At 36.5% G+C, this 21,738-nt stretch overlaps 1 protein-coding gene across 1 annotated transcript in view; it reads right to left on the minus strand.

The window, feature by feature from the left end:
• Nucleotides 1-21,738, minus strand: part of LOC112392132 (coiled-coil domain-containing protein 150-like) — a 46,886-nt gene that overhangs the window by 5,500 nt on the left and 19,648 nt on the right. Inside the window, 5 exon segments of the mRNA XM_024733663.1 lie at nucleotides 2,232-2,315; nucleotides 9,347-9,475; nucleotides 20,026-20,094; nucleotides 20,651-20,828; nucleotides 21,080-21,204. Of these exon segments, the coding sequence (XP_024589431.1) occupies nucleotides 2,232-2,315; nucleotides 9,347-9,475; nucleotides 20,026-20,094; nucleotides 20,651-20,828; nucleotides 21,080-21,204 (585 nt within the window).

A 21,738-nucleotide genomic window follows, 5' to 3' on the forward strand; every position in this document is an offset into this window, starting at 1 on the left:
GGATAGGGAGGGTGGGAGGGAGGGAGACGCAAGAGGGAAGAGATTTGGGAACATATGTATATGTATAACTGATTCACTTTGTTATAAAGCAGAAACTAACACACCATTGTAAAGCAATTATACTCCAATAAAGATGTAAAACAAATAAAATAAAATAAAACAATTATCAAAATCCAAATATTGAATTAGTAAATTTTCATAGAACATTCACAGACTTCTAACAACTTGTCCATGGACCCTCTATGGTCTGAGGAATCCCACTTTAATAAGCAAGGAGGGATTCTTTTGAAGCTGACCTTCTTACTGGCTGGCTTATGGCCATATGTTACACTAGTGAGTATGGAAATATGAGATTTCTTCACCTCAGCCCCTGTGATGTGGGATGATGATTCAACACATGGTTGGGAAATTTTCAGGGTGCATGTCTGGAAAATAAATCCAAAACAACAATCTTGGTTCTTTTTTGTTATACTCACCTGTGAGAAATGCTTCTGTGATTTAGAATATGTACCGTCCAGCTCCTCTGTCCACAATCATCAGGGCGAGAAACAACTTTGTCAGTTTTGCAGTATAGAGAGGAGATTAGAGTCTGCGCAAGGCAGCATCTGCACCATTTCTATTTCACCTCAAATCTGCACCTCAGATAGGATGGAGAGCCTGAAAGCAAATTTTGTGATGATGCCCTGTTAGTCAAATGGCAAGACTGGGTCTTAAAAGTGAGGGGGGAAAGGGCATGTAAGATAATGAAAGCTCAAGGAAGATGTCTTTTTGCGCCTAGCTTAGGAAGCTGACTGTTCTGGAAAAGTTCTTTTTCAAAAAGCATAACACTAGAGAGGTAAGTAAGGCCCCACCATTAGAAATGAATGTAGTTGGCAATATCTGTTACAATAACTGGTGCATATCTTTGACATTTCAGGTGAAATTGGAAGAACTCCAAGATATTATGTAAAGGAATTGAGCATAGTAAGAAAAAAAAAACCCACAATTTTTACCATGGTTATGTGTTCTTCACTAAAGTTAACTTCACATGGGAAAGTAGATTCTTTTGATAGGCTATCCAGACTAATCTGGACTGGATGGAACTGATTTAAGTTTCTATCCTTAAATTTTTCTCATCAGGAGTAATTTTAGACCACCAGACCAGTCCTCCTAACTTCTAGTGTAGTGATATTCTAGTGTAGTGTCTTCTAGTGTACTGTCATGATATTCTAGGATATAATCTTGGCAGGACAATGCGATTATTGCCTCTTAGAATAAGAACATCAATTTCATCTATACAAAAATCTTTTCTCTTTTATTTATACCCTCTGCTTATGCCCTCGCCATCAGCACCAGCATCCTTCCAGCGCGCGCGCGCACGCACACACACACACACACACACACACAAAACTTAAAAGCTTTTGCACTGCAAAGGAAACCATAAAGAAGAAAAGACAACCCTCAAAATGGGAGAACAAATCAACAGACAAAGGACTAATCTCCAAAATATATCAATAGCTCATGCAGCTCAATATTAAAAAAACAAACAACCCAATCCAAAAATAAGGTATTGTACTTAGTGAAATAAGTCAGACAAAGAAAGACAAATATTATATGTTAACACTTATATGTGGAATCTAAAGAATAAAACAAAGCAATGAAAATAACAAAACAGAGACAGACCCACAGAAATAGAGAATAAACTACTGGTTATCAGTGGGGGGAAGGAAGGTGGGAGGGGCAAAACAGGGGTAGGGGATTAAGAGGTACAAACTACTATGTATAAAATAAATAAGCTACAAGGACTGATTGTTCAGTACAGGGAATATAGCCAATATTTTATAATAACTTTAAATGGAATATGATCTATAAAGTATTGAGTCACTCTGTTGTACACCTGAAACTAATGTAATACTGTAAATCATCTATACTTCAATAAAGAGAGAGAGAACATAGGCTTTCTACATTGGCAGCAAATGACCATGCATAAAATAATTATAATAAAGTTTTATACTGTCACAGAATGAGCCTTGGCTTCACAATTTTAGGTTTCAGTATTATATTATAGGTGTGTAGATAGAAGTCACCTGGATTTGAATAAGGGACCAAACTTAGGGAGGCTTAAAAACTTGTCCAAAGTTATTGAATTAGTAAATGACAGAGCTAAGTCCTCTCAAAATCCAGCAAAACTTAGCTTGACAACTGGCATTAAAAAATTAGAAAACAAAAATCAAAAAATAAAATCTCATTACCTGTAGTCTTCCCTTTTCATAGGCCAGTTTATTTTTACTCTCAGTAATTTTTCCCAAGACATTTTTCACCTGCTGCTGGGCAAGCTGATAAAGCAAACACAGGTATCAGTACCTCTAGGCATAGAATGAATAATCATTTTCTTTCTTAAACAAGTATTTATACCCTTACTATTTCTAAAGTAATGAATCCAGGATTCATATTTATTTGCTATTGCTACCTCTTAGTCTGTCTTTAGACAGCTGATCACAGTGTAATATGAAACATGTAGAGAGACTGCTAATGAAAATATGAGTGCCTTAAGACTCACAGTTGTTCTTTGTTTCCTAATTCTCTTTTTGCTATGTCAAGTATTCCTTTGTAGTTGCAACCTAACGCAGATGTGGGGTGGTTTTATCAGTGGTTGCAGATATGCAATTTGTGGATTATATGCGGTCAGCCCTCTGTATCCACAGGTTCCACATCCACTGGTTAAACCAACTGTGGATCAAAAATATTCAGGAAAAATAGATTTCAAGTTCCAAAAAGCAAAACTTGAATTTGCCACACACGGGCAACTGACAACTATTTAAATAGCATTACATTGTGTTAGGTATTATAAGTAATCTAGAGATGATTTAAAGTATATGGAAGGATGTGCATAGATTATATGCAAATATCACACCATTTTATATAAGGGACTTGAGCATCCACAGATTTTGGTATCTGGAGGGTTCTGGAACCAATCCCCCACAGTCACTGAGGGATGATTGTAGTTATTTAAGACAATGGGAGCTACAAATGATCACAACCATTTGGTCAATAGCAGACATCTCAGTTACCATAGTAAAAGGCAGTAAAAAAAGAAAAAAAAAAAAGAAATGTTTGTCGGAAACTCCAACATTGTTTGATCAAGTACTCAACACAATGTTATCTAGGACAAACATTACTGAAGTCTCTATATTTCATGAAATTACGTATTTAATCATTCAAACAGCCTTTAATAATGAGTTATTTTTTTTCCCTCAGACTTTGTCAGAGGAAGTAACTATAAAATAGTTTTGATTAAATTTTGAACCTTACTGATACTTCAGGAACACTATTAGTGACTGAATATAGAAGTTTTCACCTTCCATAATCAATTTCAGTGTTACATCTTAATAACAGGAAATACTGATATTTGCCATATGTCAAAATCATCTTCATAAGTCCATTGTAGGAATAATACACACACAAGCAGATGTGACTAAGAACACGAATTCTTAATCACGTAGGCCAACCAGCTGCACTATGGGTCATTTCCAGTAAATTTTAAGTTCAAAGTCTTAATAATGTTGGTAAATATCCTAAGTTGACATAATCACTATTTCTGGTTTACATTTGCTTAATTTGTGAATAACAAAACAAAAGGGCCTTTTCAGCATTTAAAGCCAAAGAATTTAGATTTTTGTTTTATATTCAACTTTGGGCGAGTCTGTAAAGATGAAACCATGTATGTTGGGATGTTAATTTACACAAGAGACATTCCTCACTATCTCCAACATTGTTACAGCTATTCTTTACTCATCTCTTTGTAGTGCACTTTATTTCATTTTAAATATTGTGAATATTTTCCAAATAAAAGTAAAAACACATTCCAAACTAGATTACTGTATAACATGTAACTCATTTCTTCCTCTGTTCAAAATATTTTCATGACAGCATATATTCTGTTAAGAGGTCACATTAATCTGGAGCATTGTTTTCTCCTTGGTAGTTGTCTTGGCTAGAAGAATTAAGCCATTTTAGACATTCTAGACTCGATAAAAACCTATGGAAAAATTATAAGTAGTGATTAGTCCCACTGTAAAATTATGCACATTCATTTTAAAATTTATACCCAATATTAGATCAGTGGGTAATTAACTATTATGGCTATCTAGGCATTTGTCCTATCAGATCAATATTTATTTCATACTTATACATATTCATACTTCAGTTTTTTTAAGTTTCACTTTTTCAAAAAAAGTTTTTTTAAATAGATCTTTATTGGAGTATAATTGCTTCACAATACTGTGTTAGTTTCTGTGTTAGTACAACAAACTGAATCAGCCATATGCATACATATGTCCCCATATCCCCTCCCTCTTGAGCCTCCCTCCCACCTTCCCTATTCCACCCCTCTAGGTCATCGCAAACCACCGAGCTGATCTCCCTGTGCTATGCTGCTGTTTTCCCACTAGCTATTTTACATTTGGTAGTGTATATATGTCGATGCTACTCTCACTTTGCCCCAGCTTCCCCCTCCCACCCTGTGTCCTCAAGTCCATTCTCTATGTCTGCATTTTTCTTTAAAGGAACTAATTTATTTATTTATTTATTTATTTTGGCTGTGTTGGCTCTTCACTGCTGTGCGCGGGCTTTCTCTAGTTGCGCTGAGTGGGGGCCACTCTTCCTTGCGATACACAGGCCTCTCATTGTGGTGGCCTCTCCCGTTGCAGAACATAGGCTCCAGGCACGCAGGCCTCAGCAGCTGTGGCACACGGGCTCAGCAGTTGTGGCTTGCAGGCTCCAGAACAGGGCCCAGCTGCTCCGCAGCATGTGGGACCTTCCCAGACCAGAGCTCGAACCTGTGTCCCCCGCATTGGCAGGCAGATTCTCAACCACTGAGCCACCAGGGAAGTCCCTCTATGTCTACATCTTTATTCCTGTCTTGCAACTAGGTTCATCAGTATCATTTTTTTTTTTTTAGATTCCATATATATGTGTTAGCATATGGTATTTGTCTTTCTCTTCCTGACTTACTTCACTCTGTATGACAGACGCTAGGTCCATTCACTTTTAATCGTTGTGTGTTGCTCCCACTAAAGCAAAGGAAAATATTTTTTTAAAGCATTCAGACCAATAAAGTATTGGTTTCAAAATAACCTAAGGAAAATGTAGACTGCTATCAATAAATAGGAGGCTAGTAATAATATATTATCATAACATTAGTCATCAATTAATTTTCTGTCTGTGGAAGACATACAGTCCTCCTTTACCACAATATTTTTCATTTTGGAAACTATGATGTAAAATCATCCCATGAACGCAACATTTGGGATTATGTTTTGATCAAGCCTTCAGCGGAAAATATATCACAAGGATGGCCAATAATGCTACAAAAACAAAGCTACACCATAACCATAAAAGCTGAATTATTTAAAATTTAAAATTCAGTTCCAAGTCCTATAAATCAAAGTGCCCAATGTGTTGCAAAATGTAGGTATAGCTTATAAAAAGTCAAGAGCCAGATTTAACCAAAAATATGCTAGCTATTACAAATAAAAACACTCAAAAATAACTTTGCTTGCCTTCTTGGAATGTGGAAGGCTTTTTATTTTTTGAAATAACTTGGATAGTCTGGGTCTCTTATAAAATGTGTCCAAGAATTTTTCAAATAATGGCACTTTTTTCCTCAATAAAATTCCCTCTTTTAGGCAAAGGCATAAAGAATTCTATTACTCTTTCAAATACACTTTTAAAATAATTTCCCCTTTTTGCCACCAAAGAAAACACTAATGCACTGATAAGTGAAAACTAAGAAAAATCAAAATGTGATACTGTTTGACACAAAATCACTTATTTAAATTTATGACAAACAAAAATAAATTGTTCCAGTTGCTAAAGGAAAGTAGATGGTAAGGCAGTAACTTAAATTACTGTTTTCAGATTATTTAAATAGGCCCTGTACTTAAGAAAATTGATGGAACACCAGAAATTAGAGAGAGACCACTTAAATGAGTGAATATCTCAGATTCTGAGTTGTGGAATGCAGAACTCAATGTAACCTTTGCTTAAATAATCTTGGCAATATACTATAAAGATTATTAATATACAGAGCAAAACAGAAACTAGAGTATCACCTGAGAAACAGCATACAAAGAAAAATGCTAATGGTTAGAATATACATTTTAACTCAAGCACAAAAACATCACTCCTTGGAAAAGCAGGAAGCTAACACAGAAAGAATTATCTTAAGATATGAAAGGTAGGTTGACAAGGATCAACAGTAAGCCACAAAGTGATTTCTAAAATAATTTTAAACATCTGGGTAAGCTCTAAAAGTTAGCAGAAGCTGTTAGAAGGATACATAAAACCAAGAGATAGTAGCATCTTGGTAAAGCTGTTTTATAAGTAGATTGTTAAGAAGGAATTTTATTCAAAATGTTTAACAACCAGTATGACATAGGCCCCCGCAAATGGAACCAACTCTGTCACCCTCACAAGTATACACTGACTGAATGCCACCCTAGTTTTGAGAAATACTACATTTAATACATTGTTTAATTTCAAGTCATTATAATCCTAGTTGTGTATGCAACTAATTCTACTTCTGTCTGGTGCTACCATTTGAAAATGTGTGTTTAAAATACAAATGAGAAGTGGGGCAAATAGTCATTTAACTTGAATCCAGGAATAATAACTTTTTCACATTTGGATCTTTTCTCATTGCATTTCCCTGCATGACTGCCTGTGGTAACGGACTTAAATTACACCATCATTCATAGCAAACAGACTTGTGGTTGCCAAGGGGGAGGGGAGAATGGGGGAGGGAGGGAGTGGGAGTTTGGGGTTAGCAGATGCAAACTATTATATATAAAATATATAAACAACAAGGTCCTACTATATAGCACAGGGAACTATATTCAATATCCTGTGATACACCACAATGGAAAAGAATATTTAAAAATATAAAAGTATAACCAAATCACTTTGCTGTACAGCAAACATTAACACAACATTGTAAATCAACTATATTTCAATAAAAAATTTTAAAAATTACACAGTCATTAAAGTCTGAAATGGCAAACATAAACCTAAAATTAGGAAGTGTGAGAAAAAGAAGAAATGATATTTATACAAGTATACTGTATATGCTGGCCCTGTGAGGGGCACTTTACTCACAGTATGACATTTAATCCTCACAGCCTGGTAAGACAGACATGACCCTCTTTGTGCTCTACCGAATCAACATTTCTTAAACACCTATTATGTATTAGGCGCTATGGTAGGCAAGAGAGTATACAGATGAGTAACTACTCTTCTTGCATTAGAAGAGAGTGAAGGCAGATACATAAGCAGGTCAATTTCTAACTTAGTAGTTAGAAATGTAGTAACTATTTTGATATGGGTATGCACAGTAGAACCCCACAGTTAGGGGAGATCCCCTTGGTGCTGAAGGCCATAGAGGTTAAGAACTTGCCCAGGTCACACAGTAAATGGAGCCAAGTATTGTAACCAGGTCTGAATTTAAATCTGTGGTGTGGCACACACAACACACTCATATGTATATCTCTAAAAATCAGTAAGAGGTTATACTGGAGGGTAGTTTTTATTGAGAATTTCAAGTGTTAATTCTCAAAGAACAAAAATATACTGCCGGCATTGAATGGCAATAGGTTTAATAACATTGCTCGGATTGAAAAAAGAAAAAAAAGTTCTTAACCTCTCAAGACTCATACAGCCAAGTGAAGCACTTCCAGGCAGGCTTGGTCAGAGAAGGTTCTATGCATAGACATATAAGCTGGAATTGAGGTATGGGATATCACTGGGAGACCTTAATCAAGAGGTGCTGTGGACAGGCAAGAATCAACATTGAGCAAATCACTTGCAAGACCCGTCAAAGTCACTAATAGGATAAGGCCACAGTCCTGCTCACTGGTAGTAGAGACATGAAAGAATCATGCAGACTGAGATATGGTCTTCCAGAGAGACCCAAACCAGGTGGGTGGATAAGCCCAGCTGAGGCCTGGCCAACAGGAAAGGACATGGATGAATCTTTAATCTTGGGGGAGGGAGGCATGGTTTGAGACAGTACCAGGAATTAGAGCTAATGCACCTTGCTGCTCTGATAGGAACTTATAAGCTTTCTTCTGAGACAGTTGAGATACTAAGAATTCAATAAATGTTAGCAATGCTCTACGTGCTTTACATGTATTAACTTACTTAACCTCAACAACCTCCTAATAATAGTATGATTATCCCCATTTTGACAGATTAAGAAACTCAGGCTCCAAGAGGTTAAGGATCACACCCAAGGTCACAGCCAAAATTGAAACATAGATAATCTGGCTCTAAAGCCATGAAAATGTAAGAGTATTTATACATGTATTTTTAATTTTTATTTATTTATTTTTGGCTGTATGGGGTCTTCGTTGCTACACACGGGCTTTCTCTAGTTGCAGTGAGCAGGGGGCTACTCTTCATTGGGGTGCATGAGCTTCTCATTGCAGTGGCTTCTCTGTTGCAGAGCACAGGCTCTAGGCATGTGGGCTTCAGTAGTTGTGGCACGAAGGCTCAGCAGTTGTGGCTCGCGGGCTCTAGAACGCAGGCTCAGTAGTTGTGGCGCACGGGCTTAGTTGCTCCGTGGCATGTGGGATCTTCCTGGACCAGGGCTCAAACCCGTGTCTCCTGCATTGGCAGGCAGATTCTTAACACTGCACCACCAGGGAAGTCCCAGGATTTAGATTTAGTCTCTGTAATTTTTTATAGTTGAAGTAATGAGCAGCTTATGACAGAGTCTGAAAGAATTTATTTCCGATTAAGGCAGACTTCACATCAGCGCCTTCTTTGGAATTTTGAAAGATGATTTGCATGTTATAGAAGCAATGGCTAATTCTTTCTCAAGTATTCAGAAGCACATGGGAAACTTATTAGCTGTTTAACATAACAATCATCTCTTTAAATCTCCTTCACCTGGAGATGTTTTAAGAATCCTACCATTTATTTGTAATGGATTGACCTTGTCAAATAGCTTTTAGGAATCCAACTTACTATTGATTTCCTAATGGATGGAACTGTCAGAAAGAGAAAAAAAATACAAGTTTGTTCCTCACAATTTATGGAAAAGAAAATATTTTAAAACGTGAGAAATATTGGTGCTTTTCAGCATTATAGATCCTCTGTGTAGGCAGACATTTAAAGGCTGTCTTAAACTCTTGTTTTCCTAAATCCTCTATTGTCTGAATACCATAGGGCTCTCTGACATATTTAACCTGCATTATTCAGACTTGTGATAATTATCAAAAAAAAAAAAAAAAAAAAAAAAGAAGGAAACCCATCTCCTGATTTCTGATTGTTTTTTTAAAACTCATAGTCATTAATTGCTACTTTAGACTGACTTTTAATACCCCCAATGGTAATCAGAAGTTGCTTGCTCAAGTTCTAGGGAAGCAATTTGATCTGCCAGTTGCTTATTCTTTTCCTCTAGAGTCTGCAGGTTGCAGGTTAATGCATTTATGTCTACCTTTAGACGAAAAAAGAGAAAAGAATTCTATGCCAGATCCAAAAATATTATCTTGTTTTTAAAATGACATTTTTAACTGTAAAATAAATGGCATCTTATGAATATGTTTCACTGCTTTTTAGTTGTCTTTAGCCGGAGAGTTATTACAAATTGCATAGTGTACATTTACTAGAAGTGAAAGTCCTTCTGGTACTTGGTACTTATTTATATATTAACTCAAGCATATAAATATAGATGCAAAAATACTCCAAAAAATATTAGCAAAATGAATCCAGCAATATATAAAAGGATAACAAATCAGGACTAAGTGTAGTTTATTCCAGTAATACACGGCTTGTTCAACATTCAAAATTAATTACTATAATTCACCACATCAATAGGCTATACAAGAAAAACCATATGACCATCTCAATAGACACACACAGAAAAAGCATTTCACAAAATTCAAATTAATTTATGATAAAAACCCAGTAACCTAGAAATGAAAGGGAACCATCTCTATGTGATAAATTATGTCTGTAAAAACCTACAACTAGTATCAGTATTGGTGGAAGACTGAATGTTTTCCCTTAAGACTGGGAAAAAGGCAAGGATATCTGCTTTTGCCATTCCTATTCAGTATCATACGGGAGGACTTAGCTGGTGCAACAAGGTAAGAAAAAGTAATAAAAAGCATAGAAATTGGAAAGAGAGAAATAAAACTGTCTCTACTTACAACAGACATGATAGTCTACATAGGAAATCCCAAAGAATCTACAAAAGAAATCCTAGAATAAGTGAGTTTAGTAAGGTTGAAGGATACAAGGTCAAATCAATTGTATTTCTATATATTAGCAACAAACAATCGGAAACTGATATTTCTTAAAAGTTCCATTTATAACAGTACCAAAATCCATGAAATTCTTAGGTACAAATCTAAGAAAAAAATATGTCCAATATTTGACATGCTGAAAACTACAGTATGCTGACAAGATAAATCAAAAGCCTAAATAAAATGGTGAGACTTACTGTGTCCCTGTATTAGGAAGATACAATATTGCTAAGATGTCAATTCTCTTTAATCCCAATTTAAATTGTGTGGGATAATTTACCAGTGTCTACCCTTTGGTGGGGTCTAGACTGTGAGGCTAAAAAAAAATGCCCTGTAAGAAATGCTAAAGGGAGCTCTTCAGGCTGAAATAAAAGGGGATTAGATAATAACTGGAATCCACATAAAGAAATAAAGGGTACCAGAAAAAGTAGCAACATAGGTACATGTAGAAGACATATAAATATGTAGTTTTTGTTTGTAACTCTGTTATGTATAAATCAAAAATATATAGTAAAAGAAAGGTTAAGGGAATTAAAATAGTGCACCAGAAATATCTGCTTAACACAAAGGAAGGCAGTACTGGAGAAACAGAGGAACAAATATCACATAAAACATACAAAAAAATAGTAAAGTAGCAGATGTAAATCCTACCTTATGGGTAATTATGTTAAATATTAATGGATTAAACACTCCAACTAAGAAGCAGAGACAGGGAGAATACATTTTTTTAAAGACCCAACTGTATGCTGTTTATAAAAGACACACTTTAGATCCAAAGACACAAATGGGTTGAAAATAAAAGGATGGAAAAAGATATATGATGTAAACAGTAATCTGAAAAGAGCTGGAGTGGCTACACTAACATGAGACAAAGTAGATATTAAGACAAAAATCTGTGAGATAAAGAAGGACATTATATACTGAAAAAAGGATCAACCCATTAAGAAGATAACATTTATAAATGCATTTGCATCTAACGACACAACCCCAATGAAGCAAAAACAATACAGCAAAAACTGACAGAATTGAAGGGAGAAATAACAATTCAACACTAACAAAGACTTAATATCCCTCTTTCAATAATAGGTGGAACAGTTAGATGATCAATGAAGAAACAGCTGATGACTTGAACAACACTATAAAGCAACTGGACCTAACAGACATCTTTGGAACACTCCTCCAAACAATAATAGAATACACATTTTTCTCAAGTGCACATGAAGCATGCTCTAGGATATACCACATGTTAAACCATAAAACAACTCTCAATAAATTTGAAAGGACTGAAATTATATAAAGTATGTTCTCCAGCAACAATGAAATAAAATTAAATGAATAAAAGAAGGAAATTTGGAAAATTCACATATATGGGGAAATTCAACAACATATTTCTAAATAACCAATGGGTCAAAGAGGAAATTACAAAGGAAATTAAAGAATATTTTGAGATGAATGAAAATGAACATATAACATGATAAACAAAATGTATGGTATGCAGCTAAGGTGGTGCTTAGAGGGAAATCTGTAGCTGTATAAACTTATATTTAAAAAAAGAGAAATATCTCATATCAATAACCTAAGCGTCCATCTTAAGAACCTAGAAAAAAGGGGCTTCCCTGGTGGCGCTGTGGTTGAGAGTCTGCCTGCCGATGCAGGGGACATGGGTTCGTGGCCCGGTCCAGGAAAATCCCACATGCCATGGAGTGGCTGGGCCCTTGAGCCATGGCCGCTGAGACTACGCAGAAAAGCAAACTGAAAGCAAGCAAAAGGAAGAAAATAATAAGGATTATAGCAGAAATAAAACAGAGGCTAGAAAAACAATAGAGAAAATCAGTAAAACCAGAAGTTAGTTCTTTGACAAGATCAACAAAACTGACAAACCACTGTGGTATTAACCAAGAAAAAAAATAAAGAATACACAAATTGCTAAAATTAGAAATGAAAGAAGAGACATTATATTGAACTTCCAGAAATAAAAAAGGGGCTACTATGAACAACTGCATGCCAATAAATTTCATAGCCTAGATGAAATGGACAAATTCCTAGAAAGACCCAAATGACTGAAACTCAAAAAAAAAAGTAGAAATATGAATTGAACTATAACAAATAAAGAGACTGGATCAATAATAATAATAATTAAAAACAAAACACTCCCCACAAAGAAAAACCTAGAACCAGATGGTTTCACTGTTGAATTCTACGAAACACTGAAAGAATTAACACCAATCCCTCACAAAGTCTTCTCAAAATAGAAGGAGAGGGAACACTATCGAATCATTTTAAGAGGCCAATATTATTGAATACCTTGATACCAAAACCAAAGACGTCACAAGAAAATAACCCAAAAAAACTATGGGATAACCCTTATTAATATAGATTTTTAAATCCTCAGCAAAATAATAGCAAGCCAAATCAAACAACATATGAAAAGGTTTATACACCATGATCAAGTGAAATTTATCCCCCAAAGGAAAACCTGGTTCAACATTTGAAATCAATCAATGTAATACACCTTAGTAATAGAATAAAGGACAAAATCCACAAGATTATTCCAACAGATATAGAAAAGGCAACTGAACAAGTTCAACATATTTTCATGATAAAAATTCCCAACAAACTAGGAATAGAAGGGAATTTCCTCATCCTGATCATGGGCATTTAGGAAAAGCACACAGCTAACATCATACTTAATGGTGCCAAACTGAAAGCTAACCCTCTAAACTCAGGAACAAAACAAGGATGTCTGCTCTCATCACTTCTATTCAATCTCTCATGGCTGGAGGTTCTAGCCAAAGCAATTACACAAGAAAAAGAAACAAATGGCAACAAATTGGAAAGGAAAAAATAAAACTATCTCCATTTGCAAATGGCACAATCTTATATAGAGAAAATATATACTCTATTGTTAAGATCACAATACTCTCCAAATTGACCTACAGGATCAATACAAACCCTATCAAAATTCCAGCTCCTCTTTTTTTGCAGAAATGGGAAATCTGATCCTGAAATTCATATAGAAATGCAAGGATCCAGAATAGCCAGAACAATCTCAAAAAAAAAAAAAATAAAGTTGGAGGACTCACACGTCTCAGTTTTAAAACTTATTACAAAGCTACAGTAATCAAGACCATGTGGTACTGGCATATGTACGGTCATATATATCAATGCAATGGAATTGAGAGTCCAGAAATAAGCCCATGCATCTATGGTTAACTAGATTTTGACAAGGGAGCCAAGATCATTCAATAGAAAGAACAGTCTTCCAACAAATCGTCCTGGGATAACTGGATATCCACAGTCAAAATAATGAAGTTAAACCTCTACCTCATACCATATATAAAATTTAACACAAAATGAATCAAAGATCAAAATGTAGTCTGTAAAACTATAAAATTTTTAGAATAAAAAATGGGTGCAGGATGACAGTTGCAAGATGGAGGAGTAGAAGGACATGAGCTCACTCCTTCATACAAAAACACCAAAATCACAACTAACTGCTGAACAACCATAGACAATAAAACACTAGAACCTACCTAAAGAGACACCCTACATCCAAAGACAAAGAGGAAGCCACAACAAGATGGTATGAGGGGCACAACTGCAATAAAATCAAATCCCATACCCACTGGGTGGGCGACCCACAAACTAGAAAGTAATTATACCTGAAAAGTTCTCCCACAGGACTGAAAGTCCAGAGCCCCATGTCAGCCTTCCCAGCGTGGGGGCCTGGTAAGAGGAGGAGGAGCCCCCAGAGAATCTGGTTTTGAAGGCCAGCGGGGTTTGATCGCAGGAATTCCACAGGATTGGGGAAACAGAAACTCCACTCTTGGAGGGCACAGACAAGGTCTCATGTGCACCAGGACCCAGGGAAAAATAGCAGTGACTTCATAAGAGACTGGGCCAGACCTACCTGCTAGTATTGGAGGGTCTCCTGGAGAGGCAGGGGAGGAGCTGTGGCTCACTGCAGGTACAAAGACACTGGCAGCAGTAGTTGTGGGGAGTAATCATTAGCATGAGCACTCCTGGAGGGAGGCTGCCATTTCCTCCCAATGACCTAGCCCCACCCAACAGCCTGTAGGCTCCAGTGCTGGGACACCTCAGGCCAAACAATGAACAGGGCAGGAATACAGTCCCACCCATCAGCAGACAGGCTGCTTAAAGTCTTCCTGAGCATGGCCCTGCCCAGAGGGACAAGAACCAGCTCTACCCACCAGTGGCCAGGAAGCAGGAAGCCTGCACAAGCCTCTTAGACAGCCTCATCCACCAGAGGGCAGACAGCAGAAGCAAGAAGAACTACAATCCTGCAGCTTGTGGAATGGAAACCACAATCACAGAAAGTTAGACAAAATGAGACGGCAAAGGAATATGTCCCAGATGAAAGAATAAGATAAAACACCAGAAGAACAACTAAGTGAAGTGGAGATAGGCCATCTACCGGAAAAAGAATTCAGAGTAATGATATCGAAGATGTTCCAAGATCTCAGGAAAAGAATAGAGGCACAGACTGAGAAGATACAAGAAATGTTTAAAAAAGACATAGAAGAACTAAAGACCAAACAGAGATGTACAATACAATAACTGAAACGAAAAATACACTAGAAGGAATCAATAGCAGAATAACTGAGGCAGAAGAATGGATAAATGAGCTGGAAGACAGAATGGTGGAAATCACTGCCATGGAGCAGAATAAAGAAAAAAGAATGAAAAGAAATGAAGACAGTCTAAGAGACTTCTGGGACAACATTAAATGCACCAACATTCACATTATAGGCCTCCCAGAATGAGAAAAGAGAGAGAAAGGACCTTTGAAAATATTTGAAGAGATAACAGCTGAAAACTTCCCTAACATGGAAAAGGAAACAGTAACCCAAGTCCAGGAAGCAAAGAGACTCCCAGGTAGGATGAACCCAAGGAGGAATATGCCAGGACACACAGTAATCAAACTGACAAAAATTAAAGACAAAGAAAAGATATTAAAAGCAACAAGGGAAAAGCAACAAATAATATACAAAGGAATTCCCGTAAGGTTATCAAGTGATTTCTCAGCAGAAACTCTGCAGGCCAGAGGCAGTGGCAAGATATATTTAAAGTGATGAAAGGAAAGAACTTAAAACCAGGAATACTCTACCCAGCAAGGCTCTCATTCAGATTTGAAGGAGAAATCAAAAGCTTTATAGACAAGCAAAAGCCAAGAGAATTCAGCACCACCAGACCAGCTTTGCAACAAATGCTAAAGGAACTTCTCTAGGTGAAAAAGAAAAGGCCACAACTAGAAACAAGAAAATTATGAATGGAAAGCTCACCAGTAAAGGCAAACATACAGTTAATGTAGGAAATCATCTGCACACAAATATGATATCAAAACCAGTAACTGTGAGAAGAGGAGAGCACAAATGCAGGATATTGGAATTGCATTTGAAATTAAAAGACTAGTAACTTAAAGCAATCTTCTTTATATATAGGCTGCTATATCAAAAGCTCATGGGAACCATAAGCCGAAAATCTGCAATAGATACACAAAAAAGAAAAAGGAATCGAAACACAACATTAAAGTTAGTCATCAAATCACAAAATAAGAGAACAAAAGAGGAAGGAAAGAAGAAAGACCTACAAAAACAAATCCAGGGAATTCCCTGGTGGTCTAGTGGTTAGGACTTGGCACTTTCACTGCCATGTCCCAAGTTCAATCCCTGGTCAGGGTACTAAGATTTCACAAAACAAGGGGTGCAGCCAAAAAAACCCACAAAAAAACCAAAATCCAAAACAATTACGAAAATGGCAAGAGGAACACACATATTGATAATTACCTTAAATGTAAATGGATTAAATGCTCCAACCAAAAGACACGGAATGGCTGAATGGATACAAAAACAAGATCCGTATATATGTTGTCTATAAGAGACCCACCTCAGATCTAGGGACACATACAGACTGAAAGTGAGAGGATGGAAAAAGATATTCCATGCAAATAGAAATCAAAAGAAAGCTGGGGTAGCCATACTCATATCAGACAAAATAGACTTTAAAATAAAGACTGTTACAAGAGATAAAGAAGGACACTACATAATGATCAAGAAATCGATCTAAGAAGAAGCTATAACAATTGAAAACATATATGTACCCAATATAGGAGCACTCCAATATATAAGGCAAATACTAACAGCCATAAAAAGAGAAATTGACAGTAATACAATAATAGTGGGGGACTTTAACACCCCACTTTCATCCAAGAACAGATCATCCAGACAGAAAATCAATAAGGAAACAAAGGCCTTAAATGACACATTAGACCAGATGGACTTAACTGATATTTATAGAGCATTTCATTCTCTGTGTACAGCAGAGTACACATTCTTCTGAAGTGCACATGGAACATACTCCAGGACTGATCACAAAGCGAGTCTTGGTAACTTTAAGGAAACTGAAATCATATCAAGCATTTTTTCCAACCACAATGCTATGAGATTAGAAATCAACTACAAGAAAAAACTGTAAAAAATACAAACATGTGGAGGCTAAACAATATGTTACTAAACAACCAATAGATCACTGAAGAAATCAAAGAGGAAATAAAACAATACTAACAGACAAATGAAAACCAAACCACAATGATCCAAAATCTGCAAAAGCAGTTCTAACAGGGAAGTTTCTAGCAATAAAATCTTACCTTAGGAAACAAGAAAAATCACATATAAACAACCTAACCTTACACCTAAAGCAACTAGAGAAAGAAGAACAAACAAAACCCAAAGTTAGTAGAAGGAAAAAAATTATAAAGATCAGAGCGGAGAGAAATGAAATAGAGACAAAGAAAACAACAGAAAAGATCAATGAAACTAAAAGCTGGTTCTTTGAGAAGATAAACAAAATTGATAAACCTTTAGCCAGACTCATCGAGAAAAAGGGAGAGGGCTCAAATCAGTAAAATTAGATATGAAAAAGAAGTTACAACAATCACCTTAGAAATACAAAGGATCATAAGAGACTGCTACAAGCAACTATATGCCAATAAAATAGAAAACCTAGAAAAAATGGACAAGTTCTTAGAAAAATATAATCTCCCAAGACTGAACCAGAAAGATATACAAAATATGAACAGGCCAACCACAAACACTGAAATTAAAACTGTGCTTTATAAACTCCCAACAAACAGAAGTCCAGGACCAGATGGCTTCACAGGCGACTTCTTTCAAACATTTAGAGAAGTGTTAATACTTATCCTTCTGAAACTATTCCAAAACACTGCAGAGGAGGGAACACTCCCAAACTCATTCTATGAGGCCACCATCACCCTGATACCAAAACCAGACAAAGATACCACAAAAAAAGGAAAATTACAGGCCAATATCATTGATGAACACAGATGCAAAAATCCTCAACAAAATACTAGCAAACCAAATCCAACAATACATTAAAAGGATCATACACTACGATCAAGTGGAATTTATCCCAGGGATGCAAGGATTTTTCAGTATCTACAAATTAATCCGTGTGATACACCACATCAACAAATTGAAGAATAAAAACCATATGATCCTCTCAATAAATGCAGAAAAAGCTTTTGACAAAATTCAACACCCATTTATGATAAAAACTCTACAGAGAGGGGGACCTTGAAGATGGCGGAAGAGTAAGACGCGGAGATCGCCTTCCTCCCCACGGATACACCAGAAATACATCCACACGTGGAACAACTCCTACAGAACTCCTACTGAAGGCTGGCAGAAGACCTCACAAACAACTGAATTAAAAATGGTTAAAAGATTTGAAGAGACACTTTAAGTTGCTGATGGCAAATAAGCAGATGAAAAGGTACTCAATATTACTAGTCACTGGAGAAAAGCAAAGTACACCACAATGACATACCCCTACACACCAATCAGAATGGCTGAAACTAAAAGAACTGACAATGCCAAGTGCTGGTGAGAGTGCAGAGAAACTGGAACTCATATATTCCTGGTAGGAATGCAAGATGGCACACATCCTTTGGAAGACAGTTGAACATATATTTACTGTAGGATCTAGTAGTCCAATTCCTGATATGTATCCAAGAGAAATAAAAATACATGTTCACATATGAATATTTATACAGGTTTTTTCATAACTGCCAACATCTGGAAATAACCCAAATGTTCTTCAACTGGCAAATGGGTAAAGAAATTGTGATATAACAGAACATAAACTACTGATACATACAGTAACATGCATGAATCTCAAATCTCAAATGCTCTATACTAAATAAAAGAAGCCAGACTTATAATGTTACATATTGTATGATACCATTTATATGATATTCTGGAAAAGATATAACTACAGGGATAGAAAAACAGATCAGTGGTTGCCAGGGGATGGGGATGGAGGAAGAGGATGACTACTAAAAGGCACAAGGGAACTTTCCGGGGTGATAGAAATGTTCTATATTTTGATTGTTGTGGTGGTGGTTACATGATTGTGCTTGTCAAAGCTCACAGAACTGTACAGTAAAAAAAAAAGGGTGAATTTCACTCTAATTTATAACTCAGTAAGACTGACTTTAAGAAAACATAGCTTTACAATGAGTACACATGTAAAAAATATCAAGTTAGGCCAAAAAACGGAACTCTGTAGAAGCACTGTCATTTGGCTTAATAGAACCTCTCTAACGAGCAAGTATCTTTCAGCCCCTTGAACATACACTTAGTCTACATTAAAACAAATGAAATCAGACAAGCAAAATAATAATACCATGTTTTAATCACAAATAGCATTTGCCTTAGCCATGAAATATTCACTAGCATTTTAAAGCAAAAAGTATTAATGAACTTAATAGTATCCACCAAATTCCCAAATTTTAAAAAACATATTTGAGGCCACATTGACACCAGCAAAGTCCTTGCCACAGGAAGTCAGCTTTATTTAAAAGATTTTTTGGGTGGACTGTTTTCAAATCACTAGATATGAGTGACTAAACCACAGAAGGTACCTGCCAGCTTAGTGAACTGTCTTTGAGCTCCAGCTCAGAATTTAGCTTTTCTTCTCTCCCCAGTTCTTAAACTAAAAGTTCACATATATGGTACTAAGAATGCTATTTAGTTGAGTCAAGAAACAGTCAAGGCTTGATGACTATATCTGACACCTGTTGCTGGGTTTATTGAATGGGGATGGGCTGATAGTCCTTGATGCTCCAGATATATTCTCTAGATGATAGTGATACATAATCTTTACCCTCTTCAAATTTTGAAATGCAAAGAGCAATGTCTTAAAGATTTTTTTTGTTTGAATAAGGATTGTATTTGTTTCTATGGCCATTCTACCTTCATAGAACCCAGAAAGAGGTATCTCACAAATAAAGTGGCAAGTGCTAACAAGTTAGGAAGCTTAAATTAGTTTTCTTTTTAAAAAAAAAAACAAACAAAGAAAAACACCAGCATCGTCAGCAATCATCCCTTTGCAGCCCACAGGCCCATTAGCTCACTCTCAGGGGACTCCCTGGCTAAGCTACTCGGTGAACACTAGGGTCCGAGGCAGTGATGACTCACTGGCAAACACGAGATGCTCAACAAGCAAACATTCCCCAGACGCAGGCTTACGCTTAAGTGACTGGAGTGCTCCAAGTGCATCCAGCTTCGTGGCTTCTCTATTTCCCCCATGTTTTGGTATTCAACAAAATAACCCATCTCCTCATTAAGATAAGCTGATACAGGAGGCAGCAATACAGAAGGAATTACATATAATGACATAACAACAAAATGTGGAATACCTTGCTTTTAGCTAATTCCTTTTCCAAGTTGCATTTTTCTTCGGCTGTTTCTTTCTCGGTTTTATTAACCTGCCCAAGAGAAGGGAAAAAAAGAAATAGGTCATTTTAAAAACAGCTGACAGGCTCTACTATAGCAGATACACCCTGCATGTCAATTAATACCTACACTGCAGAGATAGCACATCCACTCAGAAAAGGGGCCACTCGGGGAGTCTCTGAGGCAGAGCAGACTTCACAAATAGCCCTGAAATTAGAGAGACACGTCTACATGTCAGACTCTGCTGGTTCTTTCCTAACTAGGAAGACAGGGCTGTTTCCCCTTACACTGTTTCTGCTACACTGTCCCACTCCTACTGGGAAAATCGAGTTTAAAATCTGACTCCTTAACTAACATGAGGATGTGTGAATGGTTAGTTAACATTCACTCATGCTATATAAGGGTAACTATTTGGCACAGTGCACTCGCATGCTAAAAGACACAGATTAGCCACCCAAAGATCTCTTTCATGGGCAACTCAGACAAACTGCCTCTGGGTTGTATTTCTTGTCTTTTGCACTTACAATAAAATTTTAAAACAAGATCACCACCACAACCAGGAGGTAACATAAATCTGCCTCTACCTACCTCTCTCTGAAGTCCTTCTTTCTCCTCTAGCAGAGAGGTCTTCTCTTGTATTGATGCTTCCAGTTCACTTCGCAATCTTGCAATAGTTGATTCTAGCAGCTCTTTTTGCACAGCTGCCCTCTTCTCAGCATCCTGTGCTTTCTGGATACACTGGTTATGATCAAGGACTAAATGGTCCCTGCAGGAAGAGAACAAGGAGATATGAAAGCTGAACGAGAGTTCTTCTTTAACAGAAAGACTAAATGTTCTTACAGAACATATCTCCTCTTGAGAGCAGTTACCGAAATGTTCTAACAAAACTAGTTCCTTTAGGGCAGAGTCTTTATTTTTGTGACTGGCCCAGCAAATGCAGAATTAAACATTTTCATTAAAGATAAGAAATACAAATGCAAAAACAAAAGATGCAAAAGTTGCCCACAGTTTACTTACAGATGCATTTAGAGTTGTGTTTTCTCATTCTGAACAGTCTGTAGCTCATTTGTGATACTGGCATGGGCTGCATCTAGCAGTAAGTTTTGTTCTTGAAATGTCTGTGTCATCATTTTCTGTTCTTCCTGAGTGTTAGAAGCAATATTAAAAGTTGAGATGCCAGAAGTCATTTGATAGGGTATCACTCTAAACAACTGATCAAAGATACTGATACTTACAAAAGACAAATTTAATTTATATAAATAAAACTCCTTTTTAAAAGAATTTATCTTAATTTCCAGCTTGCTCTTTGTACCTACCCTGACCTGACCACAATTCTATCATTTTATAGCTCTTCTAGCCAATAATCAAGATGCATTATTTATCCAGCTTGCTGCAAAATTTATAAAACTCCTAACATGAACAAATTTTTAGATACCATGTATAAAATAGACAACTGATAGGAACATACTGTATAGCACAGGGAACTCTACCTAATGCACTGTGGTAACCTAAATGGGAGGGAAGTCCAAGAGGGAGGGGATATCTGTATGTGTATGGCTGACTCATTTTGTTGTGCAGTGGAGGCTAACACAACATTGTAAAGAAACCATACTCCAAAAAAGATTTTTTAAAAACTATATTAAGTATATTTTGGTACTTTAAAATTTCAACATGAT

Source organism: Neophocaena asiaeorientalis, unplaced genomic scaffold (genome assembly GCF_003031525.2).
Source record: "Neophocaena asiaeorientalis asiaeorientalis breed wild unplaced genomic scaffold, Neophocaena_asiaeorientalis_V1.1 scaffold24, whole genome shotgun sequence".
NCBI classification, from domain to species: Eukaryota; Metazoa; Chordata; class Mammalia; order Artiodactyla; family Phocoenidae; genus Neophocaena; species Neophocaena asiaeorientalis.